Genomic DNA, 16835 nt, shown 5'->3' with positions numbered 1-16835 from the left:
TAATATTATAATAGCTAACATTCACTGAGCACCTACTGGGTGCAAGACTTGAATTAGTTCACTTAATCTTTCAAAGACCTTCGAGGGGATATTACTATTAGCCCCATTTTTTCCTAAAGATTTTATTTATTTATTTGACAGAGAAAGATCTAAAGTACGCAGAGAGGCAGGCAGAGAGAGGCGGAAGCAGGCTCCCTGCCAAGCAGAGAGCCTGATGTGGGGCTCGATCCCAGGACCCTGTGACCATGACCTGAGCCGAAGGCAGAGGCTTTAACTCACTGAGCCACCCAGGTGCCCAGCTCCATTTTCTTGATAGAGAATCTGAGGCCTTTGGTCCCAGAACTGGTAACCATCAGAGTCAGGGTTTTAAAGGCTATTCTAGGTTCTAAGCCAAAAGACAGTTAATATGGAAATGAGTGAGCATCACAAAAAAGAACCTTTGTTATTAAACAGCTTTGAAAAGTAGAATCATTGGGGCGCCTGGGTGGCTCAGTGGGTTAAAACCTCTGCCTTTGGCTCAGGTCATGATCCCAGGGTCCGTGGATCGAGCCCTGCATCGGAGGGCTCTCTGCTCAGCAGGGACAGCAGGGAGCCGGCTTCTTCCTCTCTCTCTGCCTGCCTCTCTGCCTACTTGCGATCTCTGTCAAATAAATAAATAAAATCTTTAAAAAAAAAAAAAAAAGAAAGAAAAAAAAGAAAAGTAGAATCATCAATGCAAAACTCCTTGTCCTAAAAAACAACGGGGTGATTACAAAACAAATACCTTTCATATATGCAAATTGATTTTTCAAGTGGAGAAATGAATATCTTAAAATCTCCTAGTTTTGAACTAAGAAATGAAAACAAGATTCCACTTAATGCAATACATATATGCAGGCACAGCTGCATACACTGAATTTCTGTAAATCAAATACTAACTGCATTTATTAAAAGGCTTCTCTAAGGTAAACAAGCAATAAATAATTAATAAAATGAAAAATCATTTCGTAATTTGAATGGTCAGTCAATAATTTATCTGTTTTGTGAGTTTGGATTTACAGCAGACTCCTGACATTCCTGAGGCATAAAACCGGAACCTTCTTGAATTCCCAGATTCACAAATACAAAAATGTTTATAGAGGCTCCTAGCTTTCTTGCGAATCACACGTCCACAGACAGTCATGTACATTTCCTGTTCCCAGGAAATTTATATGCTACACACTACAAATGAATCACACTTTCACATTTCACTTGAGGTGTATCTCTCACTCGGCTGTCATTTCTTACCAAAAAAAAAAAAAAAAAAATTCTCATTAATTAATGAGCATTATTGCCAGTGCACAAGTAAGCAGGGAATAGCAAAGCTAAATGACCCTTCTCCGTACATGTATCTTGCAAGACAGACTTTTCAGAGCCGTATCTCAGTCAGACTCATGCCACGGACCCTCAGGGGAAACAGGGAGTCACACACCTGCAAGCGAAATCCACAAACACTGAGGATCTACACATTCATGAAGTTTGCATGGGCTGCGGCAGGGGCCCTATCTACAGAACCCACAGAAATCCCGCTGTTCTTGCTAACCCAAGAGTTTCAGAACTCTGCTGCGCTTTTTGGTGATGAGTCCAGAAAATGTGATTATAGAAACCTTGGCCCCAGGAATGACAGGAATTTGCCTACTCATTCAAAATACCTATACTTTGTGTGGTTGGGGTTGGTGAAAATCACAGTTGGATGGCTTCTCTGCCTTCAGAATGGAGCCCAGTCATAGTCGGTACACTGCGCACGGAGTCCAGCAGCTGGACGTTCTCGAAACACTGTCCTGGGACGCTCAGCCTCTGACTGGAGTTGAAACCGTCCCCACCGCCACCCCAAATGCCGCTAACCACAAAAAACAGGCAGGACAAAGAGAAAGCATGAGCAAATGAGACAGGAAGAGAAATGAAAGAAAGAAAAGAAGAGAGCATGAAAAAAAAAAACTGGCTGCCGTGCGGGGGCAAAAAACAGAACAAGACAGACATTATCATTTCAAAATATACAGCTTATACATTTCAGAACATATTTGAAAACACTCCTGCCAGATTTCCAAATTATTTATTTATTTATACCCCTTTCTTGTTCCAGCATTTTGCTGCCAGATTAATTTTCCTTCAGTTCAACTCTGATCAAGTTACTCCCCTGCTTAAAAACCCCAATAGCTCCTCACCGCTTGGAAAATCGAGTTCAATTTCCTTAGCCTCCTATTTCAGGCCCTCCATAATCTGGCCCCGAACTTCTAGCCTGACCTTACCCTGCACTTCTTCTCTTTACACATCCTTCGCTCCAGCCAAAATATACTCCCTGATGCCCCCTGCACCCATTCTGTGTTTTCCGGCCTTGCACCTATGCTTGCCCTGGTCCCTCTGCCTGGAATGCCTTTCCTGATAACTGCGTATGTCCCGTATGCCTGACCTCTCCAGACTCCACCTGGAGGTCGCCGGGCTCGAGGCAGGCCCGAGGTTATCAGCAGCAGACCCTGCAACCTTACCCACGTGCTTTATACACATCGTGTCACTGGACCCTCGGAGGAGGAGGAAGTATCTTCTTAATGCGGTCCCGGGGACCTGGGGCTGTGTCCTCTGCCTGCTACTCTTCCTGCTGACCCCAAGGCTACCTCTCACACAAAAGAGAAGGTGGCTCATAAATCAACGCCAACACAGTGTGGCAAAAATTGCTTTTAAAGGAGAAAAGGTGCACCTTCCTATTCTGCGTGAACTTGACATCGCTTGTCCAGTCCCAACGCACAGTTTCACTGGAGAGCCCCTTATCTGACGCTGTGAGGCCGGACGCCACACAAGCTGATTTCAAGGGCAGAGGCCCCAGAAGTCCAGGGGGCCAGGGCGGGACAGCTGATACCCCTGATGCCCCTCAGCACTCCCTGCTTGGAGACATCATGAGCACAGACACAGGAGAAACACCACCATCGTAAACGTCAGGAGCTCGAGTCCTCCTTGGAATTCTAAGAACAAGTCAAAGGGCTTTCTAAAGGTAGCGTTTCTCACCAAGAGTTTGAGAGCAGGTTTCTTCCACTCTCCATACAACCTCTAGAGCCAGCTTCAACAAACACGGCAACCGCGTGGGGGACAAGACATCACGACTGATGGACGGGGCCCTGCTAAGTATGCCAAGCTGCCCACAGCCACACACTCACCAGACAAGGGCCAAAGCTCTTACATGATGAGTACTGGTGTAACCTTAAGGACAAGTGGAATGTGGGCTGTACGCATCTGATATGCTTCCCTTTCTAACCGTCAGCATCAAGAAGTGACCCATATTGACTGGAAGGGAAGAGCCCGCCCCTCCGTTTTCTCCCCTTCCCTGTGACAGGCAGGTCTCATGATCACAACAGACATCTCATCCCAGTTCCTGTAAGTTTCCCTCCAAACCAAAAGCCCTACTGTCCTGTTTCAGTCTGACAAACAAACAAACAAAACCCAACACCATTTGTTAGAGCATGACTTCAGATGAAAACTGGTTCAGGGATTAACCGAAACGTCACATCCCTCCCCTGGGCAAAACTCGACTCGGTCCAATAAATGATGGCTCCCTCCATAAAATTTTAAAACAAAGGTGAATTCAGTAACCATGTGAAATCTATGGTTGCCCTGCCAGTCTCTCACTCTGTCTGCTGTTGACTTCTGGCCTCCTGCAACTCAGGACACGGCTCTTCTGCCCTGCGCCTCCCACCCCTGCCTGAGCTGGCTCTCTCCACCCCTACCTTACTGCCATTCAGCCTTTCCTCCCCAGCCTGGCATCCCCCTCACCCTTCTCCTTGTCTCCACGCTGAAATGCTCTCCATAGCAAGATTTAAGAGGAAAAAAAAAATTAACTGAGCACAACTAGAACTCTGTTTCCCTAAACCTTTCTTATTAATTACTAAGTAGCACTCTTGAGTTGGAAATTCTGTTGACAGGATCCAAAGCTGCTGTCGGTTCTTAATCACTTCCACTTAAAAACTGCTACCTGCCTTTTGTTGTCTTCAGTTCCTAACTACAATACATATGCGAGCTTTCCCTTGTTTGACTTCTGAGCCATTTTTTTGAAAGATTTTATTTATTTATTTGACAGACAGAGATCACAAGTAGGCAAAGAGGCAGGCAGAGAGAGAGAAAAGGAAGCAGGCTCCCCGCTGGGCAGAGAGCCTGATGCGGGGCTCCATCCCAGGATCCTGGGATCCTGGGATCATGACCTGAGCCGAAGGCAGAGGCTTTAACCCACTGAGCCACCCAGGTGCCTCCTGAGCCATTTAAACATCCAAACACAAGTTTGTAAACAAGGGGTGACAAGGTTTCTTTACAGAGGTTGTTGGGGATGGAGGGGGTGTGTGTATTCGGACACCTCAAAGCAGAGAATGAAAAAATCCACATTAAAAAAAAAGAAGCATGGCTCATGGACAGGTGAGCTGAACAGTAGGAATGTGATACCACAAGTAGTGATGACCCCTTGGGCTGTGCCCTGGGTAAGCGACAGAACCTGCACCGTCTCCATCCCAGCGCAACGGGCCCAGAAATGTGTGCCTTCCCCAGACGGTCGCCATCAGGGGCGAGAATGGAGACGTGACAGTCCCAGAACAGAAAAGAGAGGGACATGTAAGAAATCTAGACATTTCTCCCACGTGAACAGACATGGCTGCAAGCGAACAAATGCCTTATATTGTGGGGTAATAATATATACCACAATTAGTATCTTAAAGAGGAACATACCCCAGGATAGACTCAGTGGGAACAGCATTCAGACTGAAAAGACCTCAAATAGAGAGAGTTGTTGGTGCAGCCTGGGTTTGCAGGGAAGAGGTGTGGCGGGATCTCCGGATCCGATGACAAGTGCTCTCCACAGTCCAGGCTGAAGAGAGCTGGGTTTGGAAGCAGGATAATCCGGATACAGATGATTGCCTCGATGACAATTTTGTTTTGCTGGAGGAGATAGAGCCGCAGATACGGACAGGAAGTACAAGTCCAAGAGCAGAGTGAAAACTGTTTAATACATAGATATCAGGCAATCCCGTTTTTAGAAATTATTCCTGACCTAAATTCCTCCACCTCTAGATATCCTGCACTCCTGAAGGAATCCCTGATTTAAAGGATCATTCTGGGGGTGCCTGGATGGTTCAGTTAGTTATGCATCTGCCTTCGGCTCAGGTCATGAGCTCAAGGTCCTGGGATCGAGTCCCTGCACTGGGCTCCCTGCTCAGCGGGGAGTCTGCTTCTCCTTCTGCCTGCCCCCCCTCCACTCTTGTTCTTTCTCCCTCACTCTCTCAAATGAATAAATGAAATCTTTAAAAAACAATAAAAAAATAAAGGATCATTTTGGAAATCGGGCCTGTCCCCAACTATTGCAGCTGAATGCAAAATCCTAAAGCCTTCTCTGGGGAAATGATAACCAGTTACCTATTGCTTGGTTTTTATTTACTTGTTCAATGTGAACATATTTTAGAGAGAGCATACAATGACAGACGTCCATCAGATTTATTTGCATCATTTCCCTGATTACAGAAACTTTATACAGGCATTTGTAGCGACCCTTAGGCAAAGCTCGGTAACTTTATGAAGGCTTCAAGGATCTCATCTCTGCTCAGTAAAGAACAGGGACTCATCCTAAATTTTCAAGCAACAAAAAGGGTTATGTCGTTGCAGTCTGAAAGACTGAAAAATGGCGCAGACAGCAAAAAGGCAGTCTGCGTGTGGCCATCTCCCCTCCTGTCCCCGTGCAAGACCTCACTAATGACTCCTGAGACACCCCTCGTTCCTGAGTTGGGCACAGCACAGCTACACTCAGCCAGGGCTGGCACAGGCTAGGAGACCACGTGGTGGGACTCACATACTATCTTCCAAAGAGAACAGCCACACTGATAAACAAACAGCATGCCCCAATCCAGAGGCCTTCCAGGGGAGGAAAGAAGAATTCACTGGGCTGGTCAAACAAGGCCCCAGGGGCGAAGATGGCTGCTTTCAGATATCTGAAGGGGGAAACTGGGCCTTTCATTCAGTGTGGTTCCAAAGGGTAGTCAGGTAATAATAGCACCCCATGGTAAACAGTGGTGGCATCACAAGAGTGTGTTGTAGGGTAGGCAGGGTGAGGAGGCGGGGAAGGAAGTCAGGGTGAAAGTATGCTGCTGCACGCTCTCTCTCTTCTTCTCGCCCAACCTCAGAGACACAACAGATTTCTCCTTGAATCCTCTGTAAATGAGGCCCACTGATCCATGGAATGTTCCCACTGGGATTTCGAAGAAAGACAGACGGACAGGTACAGCTGCTGTTTAATAGCTGTGGGGGGAGGGGCTATGCAGATAAAGGGAGAATTCTTGGATAAATACAGAAAGCACAGGCTGAATTTGCAATTTAAGTATACACTGCATACTCCCTGCTTACTTTTTAGCTCTAAACCCTCTTATTCTGAATACCTCTCAATGTCTGCCCAAGACTAATTTCTCCATGTCCGCGCAAGGTGCCACGAAGTGTCCCGATGGCTCCTTTGGGACATGTCCCCACTGATCTGTATTAAGAGCCCTCTGCTCAGGGGGCACAAGGGATGAAGACAGAGTCCCAGGATTTCCTGGAGAAGTCTTGGTGGTCTTGACGTAAAAACACATTTGTTTGTAGAGGAAACAAACCTGTCCAGGCTTGGCGACACAGAGCCGAGTGAGAAATTCATCTGGAGCCCCTGAAGCAATGCCCTGCTCCCAGCTCAGCAGGCTGTGGTTATGTAAGTTCTCATTTAATCTGATCCTTCCATTTGATTCTGTGCCCTGGACCGATCATCCATACCTTGGACTCAGTTCCTGCATCTGTAGAATGGGAACACTGCGCAGGGACACCCAACCACGCCCACCTGGGCCAGCCACACTATGGGATGGAGGCAGTCCCCGTGGGAAACTGAGCTTTGGGGAAGAGAGAAGTAACAGGACTGAGTCTCCTTATTTAATATTTTGCAATGGGGTTAAGCTCCACACTAGGTTGCAAATCCTTAAAGAGATGAATCTGTTCACTAGATGTTGAAATATATCCTGAGGCTCTTCTTTACTAATTACTTAGAATGACACTACTTCAAGTGCCAGGAAAGAAACTGCTTTTACAGGAATCATTTACACTTTCCGGAATACCCTCCAGCAGGGACGATGTTCTCCCTCAAATAATCTTTCCTTTTCGAAATCTCTAACTCTCCAGGGAAAGACAAACAGAGAGGTATAATTCCTATGTGCGCCCTTCCTACATTCTCCCTACTCTTCAGAAAGAAAGAGAGAGAGAGAGAGAGAGAGAGAGAGAGAGAAACACAGCATGGACGCGAGGAGTAGCCATGTTCCACACACACACAATCCTAGCCCAGTGACCCAGACTGTGGAGACTGGGGGTGGCGGGAAGAGTCATTGCTAACCCTTCACTTCTCCCTGAGACCATCCCCGACACTGGACACAGTGGGGTGGGAAGGGCACCACGGAACCCCAGCCTCTCTCCCATGCCCCTGTGTAAATGCTCCCCGGTCAACTTGAATCATGACGGCAGAAGGTACAGGAGTAAGGGGGGCCCACACAGTTATAGATCACGCATACATAAGGGGCCTACCTGCAGAAATCTCTAGAAATGTGAACACCACAAGAAGAATGAAAGAGTGATACCCATATGTTATATTCCAATTCCAAAAATCCCTCAAAGGTATTAAGAAGCCCTGTGAGTCTATGGATGAAATGAGAGTTGGCAGCCTGGTGGGTACCCTGACTTGTCACGAATTTCTCTTACAGACCTTGGCTGGGGCCATTCAGGATCCACTCCCACCCCCATTCTTACGGTTCAGCATCTGGATTTCCTTTTTGGGAATTAATCCCCCCCACTACCGCCCATACAGTCTTGGTGGGAATGTCAATCAGGCGACCCACCCCCTCACCCCTCAGGCCAAGAGGATGGCATGTGGCTTACACCAAGCCAACTGAGCTCTTACTTGTTTCCAAGGCTTTGAATCTTGGGTGGAGAAACCTGTTGGAACTTATCCACTGCAGCAGTAGCACGCAAGGAAGACCATCAATTCTGTTCACCTGGACTCCCAGAATTTCCTCAATTTCTGTCCCTCACCAAGCCTGGTTCTGCACACTTCCTGCTGATTTCTCTGACTTCCTGGATATTCTTCCAATAAAATCCTTTTGTTTTGACTTAATCAGAATCAGTGCCTATTGCTTGCAAAAGAAGAAGAGTAACTAATACAGATGCCCAGCTTCTGGACCTGAGGATTTCCGGGCCCAACAAATTTTAGATGATTCTAAAAATGTCTATTCTCCCTAAATTGTCTTGTTCCTCCACAGTCAGGAAGAATAAGAAAAGCAAAAGAGAGAGGGAGGGAGAGAGAAAGGAACATCTCCTGATTCTAGAAACTTCCATCATGTCCCGCTCCAGCTGACCCCTCCTCACTCCCACAGGCGAACACTGTTCTGATTTCCATCACCCCAGCCTAATTCTTCCTGTTCTAGAACATCATATAAATGTAATCAGACAGAATGTACTCTTGCATCTGGCTTATTTTGGTCAACTTAGTATTTCTGAGTTTCATCCAGGTATTTATACATTTCAGTAGGGTGTTCTTTTTTCCTGCTGAGTAATACTCCATTGTATGAATGTACTTCAGTTTGTTTACTCAGTGTCCCGTTGATGGATATCTGGGTTGTTTCCAGCTTTGGGGCTATTACGAAAACAGCTGCTATAAACATTCTTAAACAAATCTTTTTTATGGACATATGACTGTTTTCATTTCTCTTGAATAAATGAATTTTTATTAACCACTGAAGAAGCTTTCTTATTATAATACCTTGCAGAGAAACAATAATACACTCTCAGCAGGGGAAAAGGAAAATGCCTATTTTTCTTTTAGGACAGGAGAGGTTCATAGATACCATTCTATTAAACCCCAACTCCCTCTCCAATAGCTTCATTCTTTCCATCTGCACATACCCTTGTTTCTCAATCATTCTAAATAAACCTTTCTCTCTCCCCTTAAACTAGCAAACAGTCTCAACATGACTTTTTCATGGTAATTTTTTTTAAATTCCCAGTTGTGTTCCCAACAGCCCATCGTGGTTTTATTTTCTCACTTCTCATTCTCTCTTTGACCTCTTGCAGTGTTCAGTTGTGTTGACTGGCGCTCTCTCTCGCTCTCTCTCTCTCTCCTATCTTGCTTCTTAAGAAAAACTAAACTTCAATTACTCAGTTGATTTTTGCCATGAAAACAGGTACCTAAAGACTGGTCTTAAATGCTCACCACTGTACAAATCCTTCTCTTGGCTTCCATCCACATTGATAGGAGAGATTCCATACCCAGGCTCTGGGGTTTGAACATGGCTCTCTCCCTTGCTAGCTGGATGACTCTGACAAGTTATTTAACCTCTTTATGACTCTGTTTCTTCTGTGGCTGATAACGGGATCCACCTCGAAGGGTTATCATGAACATTAAATGAGCTAGCACTTACAACTGTGCTTGGTATGTAGTAAGTGCTCAATTAAGACAAACAGTTCCTACTTTCTCATTTGTTCCTCATTGTGGTGTATGTAATAAGAGAAAATTACAAAGCATGGCAGACTTAATAGAGGAGATGAAACCAGAGCATATGATGCCTTTCCTAGGCAACTCTAACAGTTGAGCCTCTTACCCGTGCTTCCCTAAGGTGGACATACTGCCAAGCTGCTTCCTTGATGTCATTGTCCTTATGATTCTACACTCTCTTGAAGGTCTCATGCATTGTGGTGGCCTTAATGATCACACCAAGGCCAATGACTTCAAATATAGGTCAACGACCATTAAATATCAGTATCTCATCCCCAACTTTCTGCTCGGTATCTGCTACCATTCATTCAAACTCAACACGTACAAAACCAAAATCCTTGTTTTTTTGTTTTTTTGTTGTTCCACAAGGAGATTGCCCTCGGGATTTCTCTTTGTCCTCAGTGTATATGCATACACCAAATATACATGGCCCCATCTTGCCAGTTTCCCTAGGGTGTATAAGAGAGCCCGAGAACGGATCTTGTTAAGGCAACACTGGAACACTCTCTTGTTTCCTGAAGGCCTGTCCAGTCCACTTGGGAAGGTTTATGGTGACTACAGACCCTGCAGGAGGCCTAGGCTGTGGGGGTGAGCATGCCAAGTGCCTGGGAATGAAGCTGCTTCATTAAAACATGAGCATCCTCACCCCGGGTCCAGCGGGACTTGGTCCCAAGCCTTCCCATCTCATGCTCACACTTGTGATAACACTGTGAGTGTTTCTCTCTGGGAGCCCTTGCTCCATGCCTGAACGTGGTGTCCATGAAAGGGCAGTTTGCGGGGCCAGGGGAGGAAGCAGGGGCACAGCTGGGCAGCGGGGCACCTGGGCATCAACATTCCATCTCTGCACCTCCAAGCTTTACTCAAGGGGAAGAACTTGAGCTCAAAGGCTCAGTCAGGTCCTGTGCCCATGGGAGGCTGTGCGGCCCCTTTAATATTCCCTGGAACAAAATCTCCTGGTCTTGCAAGCAGCCTGATCCAAGTACCCTGGATGTCTAAGGGAAACATCTGGGGGATTCCACTGCAGCTTTCTGCCTGTGCTAGTCATGAGGGTGGGTCCATTCCTCCTCCTCTGGGCACACGGTGGGATGGCCCCTCCACCGCCCTTGAAGTTCAGTATGACAAGTGACTTGCTTTGGCCAATGAGATGGGAGCAGCAACAACAGCGATGGCTTCTGGCAGAAGCCTCGAGAATCTGTGCGGGATTCACATACTCCCTGTCCCCGCCTCTATGGGAGCTTAAGGGGACAGGCAGCCTCTGCCAGCCTGGAGGTCCCCGGAGGAGCAGCACACATACCCCATTACACACACAGCACAAGCAACAGACAAACTTGGCTTTGAGAAGGCATTGGGACTGGGTTCTTTGTGGCTGCCGCCTAACCCAGGCAATCCTGACAGATACCATGGCCTGTTCACGACCAGCCAGCAACCTCCGGCTTCTAACTCTTCCTCACCTCTGGCTTTTAGATTTCCCCGCTGTTGAGTTCATCATTCACAGATGAAGACCCACCCCTGCTGCTGGGGAGTCCACAGTGACCCGGCAAACCCTGGCCTCTGGTGCTGCCCAACCCCAGTGCCCTGAGCATGAAAACCGGTACCTTGTTCCCCACAGTCCGCATCTAAGCACGAGTCTTCCTATTAATGCGGCCTATGCTAGCGGGGCTGGCCACGTAATTTATTGTCCAAAATGGTTTGGAGGGTGAACGGCGACTGGGCAACAGGCATAAACCTTTGTTGTCCCGGGCACACAGGGGTGCGTGGGCACCCTAACTCTGACGCCACATCTCTACAGTCTTAGGTCTAGGGGTAGAGATGTTATCTCAGGAGAGATCGCCATATCCAGGAAATGTGATTAAAGGCTGAAGACGGGGCCTGTGGTAAAATTAATGTGTTTATCAGAGTGTCCTCTGCTTTTACTATTCTATGTGGCATTGGACTGAGTGAGTGCAGCAGGCACATGCGGGTAGCAGTAGACATCCAAACAAAACCAAGAACCCAATGCAAAATCCAGCCGGGAAGTTTGAGCCCCCTGCGGAAGCATTAACAGCGTCCTCCTCCTGCAGGGCAGCCTGGGAGTCATTTAAGAGGAAGAAGGACGAAATCAAGAAAACAATCTTAGCAGCAGAAAGAACTATGGAAACAAAGTCAAAGTAAATGCAATTATCAGGGACCTCGGGCTGCTCCTCTCCCGAGCACCTGAGACATATTAATGTCAGTAAATATTTTCCAAGAATGCTGAATCTTCTAGACAGAGTAACACATTGTAGATGGTAGCTGATTTCTCTAATCTGCTGTTATTTTGCATTTCCTTTACTTTGTAAAATACCATGATTCTTATTGGTCCTCAAAATCTTACAGCTTATATGAAAAAGAGCTCCATATGACTCGGCATCAGGGAAGTACAAATCAAAACCACAGTGAGATACCACGTCACACCAGTCAGAATGGCTACAATTAACAAGTCAGGAAAACACAAGTATTGGTGAGGATGTGGAGAAAGGGAAAGCCTCCTGCACTGTTGGTGGGAATGCAAGCTGGTGCAGCCACTCTGGAAAACAGTGTGGAGGTTCCTCAAAAAGTTAAAAATAGAGCTACCAGCAATCGCAGTACTGGGTATTTACCCCAAAAATACAAACGTAGTGATCTGAAGGGGCATGTGCACCTGAAAGTTTATAGCAGCAATGTCCACAAGAGCCAAACTATGGAAAGAACCTAGATGCCCATCAACAGATGAATGGATAAAGAAGATGTGGTATATATACACAATGGAATACTATGCAGCCATCAAAAGAAATGAAATCTTGCCATTTGCAACGATGTGGATGGAACTAGAGGGTATTATGCTTAGCGAAATAAGTCAATTGGAAAAGACAGCTGTCATATGATCTCCCTGATATGAGGAATTTGAGCACCAAGACAAAGGATCATAGGGGAAGGGAGGGAAAAATGAAACAAGAGGAAACCAGAGAAGGAGACAAACCATAAGAGACTCTTAATCTTAGGAAACAAACTGAGGGCTGGTGGAGAGGAGGGGGTGGGAGGGATAGGGTGGCTGGGTGATGGACACTGTGGAGGGTATGTGTTATGGTGAGTACTTTGAATTGTGTAAGACTGATGAATTACAGATCGGTACCCCTGAAACAAATAATACATCATACGTTACTAAAAGAAAAAAGAAATCTTACGGCCTATGATCAAGAAGTATGTAACGATTTTTGAATCTGTTTTTCTGTGTCCCAATCCCCACTTTCCACTGGGTTTCTGTCACTCACAACCACGACTTCTAATTACTCTATCTACCAAGGAACAGTGCCATATGATGTGAATCCAAATAGTTCCCCAAAATCTGGGTCGGGAAGACAGGGTGGGGTATATATAGAAAAGATTGGCTATGAGTGGATAACTGTTGAAATTAAGTGATCAGTAGAAGGAGCTTACTATGATACTATCAACCCATTCTTTCTGTCTATATATGTTAAGGTAAGTGTTAAAAAAAAAAATCTCACAGGCCTCACACTTCAAGTCCAGCCCAAATCAGGGCAAACCAAAGAGCAGAAGAGGCAGAATCAAACGTAAACCAGACAACAGCGGACATGCACAGAACCTAGCTGCAATACATGAATACTTCCGCAGAAGAGTTCTTTGCAATACACAGGGCTTTGGAGACCAGACCCAAATCTATGAGGGTCTGACAGGAGCTGGGGGCCTTGGACAGCCATGGCTGGCTGATGACCAGCCCAAACGATGCAGCCTTGGTCTGGCCAGGTGCTTCAGCTCCAGGCAAAACAATCGAGTAGACATCCCCCTGCTGGAAGAATTTGCTCTTCCTCCCAGGTAATCCCAATAAAGCAGCTATTACCCAAGACCCACAGTAAAGCAAGGGTGTGGCTCAGACAAAGGCCTGGGTAACTTCATCTCCAAATGTTCACTGAGGACTTCCATTGTTGTTCCAACACAATATATCTCGCAGTTTATAAACACCACCGCAATTTGGTCTCTTAATTTAGGCTAGAGCCACCACCCTTTATGGGGTCCTGCCTTCCCCTGGGATTAGAGGTTCTTGACCCCAGCTACCCATTAGAAATATCTGGGGTCTTTAGAAAAATCCTGATGCCCCAGGGGCAACCTAGACCCATGAAATCACAATCTCTGGGAGAGGGGCCCAGATGTCAATATTTCTGGAAGGCTCCTCAATGATTCTAATGAGCCGCTAGGGCGGAGAACCACAGACTTGGGTAGACCCGGATCCATCAGAGGCTTACTCACTGTAAATCGTGCCTCACTTCTCCGGACATCCCCTGCTACTGCTCGGACCACCCCCACTTTCTGATCTTCATGTATGGGCTGACCTCAATCAATCCAGAACCTAGTTCTTTCCTCTTTCTAGGAGTTTCCTAGGGCTGCATGACAAAATACCACAAACTTGGTGGCTAAAAACAACATAAATAAAGTCTCAGAAATCTAGTTCTAGAGGCTAGAAGTCCAAAGGCAAGGTGTTGGCTGTACGTCGGGATCCTTTCTTGCCTCTTGTAACTTCTGGTGGTTGCTGGCAACCCTTGGTGTTACTTGGTTCGTGGACCTACTACTCCAATCTCTCCCTTCATTGTCACTTGGCAATCTCCCTTGAAGTCTGTGTCCTTTCTTCTTGTAAGACCACCAGTCATACTCAATTAAGAGCCCCCCCTACTCTGGCCGGACCACAACACCTTCCACCTGCAGCAACCCTGTCTCCAGAAAGGGACACATTCTGAGGTTCCAAGAAGCACACTGTTTCAATCCGGGGCACTCCTAGTCACCCATAGAAAGCAAGTCTTAGATGTTACCTTCATCAGAATGCATATACGATCAAGCAAACTGGGACCACGATGCCTTTTAAAACATGTTTTCTTTCAGAGTCATTTTAGACTTCTAGAATGGTTGCAAAGATAGTACTGAGAGTTCCCGAATGCTCTTCACCCCGCTTCCCCTAACGTTAACATCCTGTGAAACTATGGTACCCTTATAAAAACGAAAACATTCACAGCAGTTATGGTACTGTTGACATAACCCTATACTTCGTGCATCTTTCAGCAGGCATCCCACTCATGCCTTTCCCTGCTCCGGGATCCAAATCAGGACAGCAGCTTGCATTTAACACAACGGTTTTCAGGACAGAATCAAAGGGCCACCGCCAAGCTCTGATTCACGGCATCAAAACCTCACCCCAGGCATCCTCTCTGAGTCTGCCCTCTAGCCTCCCAGCCAATCTCACATTTGCATCCAACTGACTATGTTTCATCTCTTCTTCCATCCTGTTCAGATCTGGTAACCCCAATTTTTAAGTCAGGTCGGTTCTTAACAGTTTTGAGGTCATGGGACACCTTTGAGAATCCATGAGAAGGGAACAGATTGTCCTCTGAAGAAAATACACAGACAAAAACCATTTTGCAACCAATTTCAGAGCAGATATCAATGCCTCCGTCGTCCCCCAGGGTTCCCACCAACACACGACTTCCTACAGTTTGGCTTCTCTGGGCATTGACTTTGTGATGAAATCACTATGAAGCCCTCTCCCAGGACAATGTCTCCAGCTCGCGGACATGGCGGCAGGGCTGTGCACTCTGGATTTTGGACAATACCAGCGGTCCTGGTCACTGCCTTCAGCCAACAGTGGATACTGAGGGTGGCTGGACTCTCCCCTTCTGGCCAACTTAGCTGCCGGTATTTAAGCCCACAAGTTTTAGTTGACCCTTCGCCTCCTTGGAGCCCACCTTTTCTGTGATGAAAGGAATCTCCCAGAATTTAACACTTCTCAATCTGAAAGGCAGGTTATCTCCTCAGTTTCAACTAAGAAAAGTGACTCTGGGATCCAGAGCAGTATTACCGAATTCTTTCAAAAAATCAGACCTGCCGCCATTTTGAAACAGCAGGAACCCTGGTACCAAGGACAATGCCTGCTTATGGCATTTCAGCTTTGGAAAGAGCAGTGTGAACCACCACCCCCCATACACACAAACTCCAAACAACTGGCAACTCTACAACACTACACATCCTCTGAAGTCACCACACAAGCTTAGAGCAGGAACCAAGGAAAAGGGCAACTGCCTCCACTCAATCCTCACAACCTTGGTTTGAACCTCTCGCTCGCCCCAGTTCCTCAAATGCCGTTTGTCCCTCCCCTTCAACACCCAGTCAGCCTCAGATGCTTCTCTTTTCTATCAATGCCTCATCTCTCTGACAGATGGCCCAAGGGTCCTCTGAGCTAACCTGCCTGGCAGGCTCTCCTGTGTCCCGGGGCCCTACTTTGCTCTCTATTACCGGTCGAATCAGGATCACACCAATTCCTCCAGCATCAGACAGAAGGGAACAGGGTTAGGGAAGAGACGAGAATAATTCTTCTGGGCAGAGCTGGGTCTAGGCTTACCTTCTGCAAACGGCTCCCATTCATAGAACCGGCCCATGAAGGGCTTGTTGTTGTAGGACGCGCACTGGACTTCCCGGATGCTTCTACTGCTTTCTGGACACACCTAATAAAACAGGTATTAAATGTGCAGTTAGTGTTTGCATCTTCTCAGAGCCCCAGGCCTATCCCAGAAGACCTCTCCAGCTTGAAATGTCAATCCTCCTCCATCAAAAGCAGCATTTCTGAAATCATGCAGATCACCTGCATTAAAAATTTAAAATGCAGATCTCAAGGCTTCCTTCCAAGTTTACTACATCAGAATCTTTGGAAGGACACTAAAATTTTAACAAGCTCCCCAGGTTAAGCTTTTGCACTGTCATTTGAAAACCAGTAACTAAAACCTTCTGTTCCTGACAAATCTGTCTGCTTGCCTCCCTTCCCCCCGCCAAGGCCATCCATTTCCATCTGTTTGACTTTGTTCGTACCATTCCTGGACATGGGATCAGATTCACAGCAAGCATGTACAGAATCCTCACCATGTGCAGGAACTGCTTTGAACACAGTACACTTACTAATGCATTTAATCCTCAGGGTGACCCATGAGGCCAATCGGATAGTTTTGCAGATTTTTCACCAATGAGCAAACTGAGGCACAGAGGAACCCACACAGCCAGGGAGGACAGAAGCTGGAGTTAAGGCTCAGTGGTCTGGTGGCCACCAAGCTGCCCAACTTGTCTAAATTCTCTCTACCATCTAATGCCACAGCTCCCACCTTTAGAATGCAAAATAATCACCCAGAAATCTCACGGGAAATGCAAAGTCTTGGGTTCCTCCCCCCAAGGATCGTCAGTCAGTAAGTCTGGGAAGAGGTCCAGGAATCTGTATTTTATTAAACTACCCAGGTAATTCTGATATACT

The 16835-nt window shown here is 46.6% G+C and overlaps 1 protein-coding gene across 2 annotated transcripts in view; it reads right to left on the bottom strand.

Annotated features, from left to right (window-relative positions):
* The window catches only part of THSD4 (thrombospondin type 1 domain containing 4), a 571839-nt gene that overhangs the window by 436375 nt on the left and 118629 nt on the right, over positions 1-16835 (bottom strand). For both annotated transcript variants that reach the window (XM_032342609.1, XM_032342608.1), the window contains one exon: positions 15939-16041. In XM_032342609.1, coding sequence (XP_032198500.1) covers positions 15939-16041 — 103 coding nt within the window. The remainder of the gene's footprint in view (positions 1-15938; positions 16042-16835) is intronic.

The sequence above is a fragment of the Mustela erminea genome, chromosome 5 (genome assembly GCF_009829155.1).
Source record: "Mustela erminea isolate mMusErm1 chromosome 5, mMusErm1.Pri, whole genome shotgun sequence".
NCBI lineage: Eukaryota > Metazoa > Chordata > Mammalia > Carnivora > Mustelidae > Mustela > Mustela erminea.
This window is presented reverse-complemented; position numbering and strand designations above follow the sequence as displayed.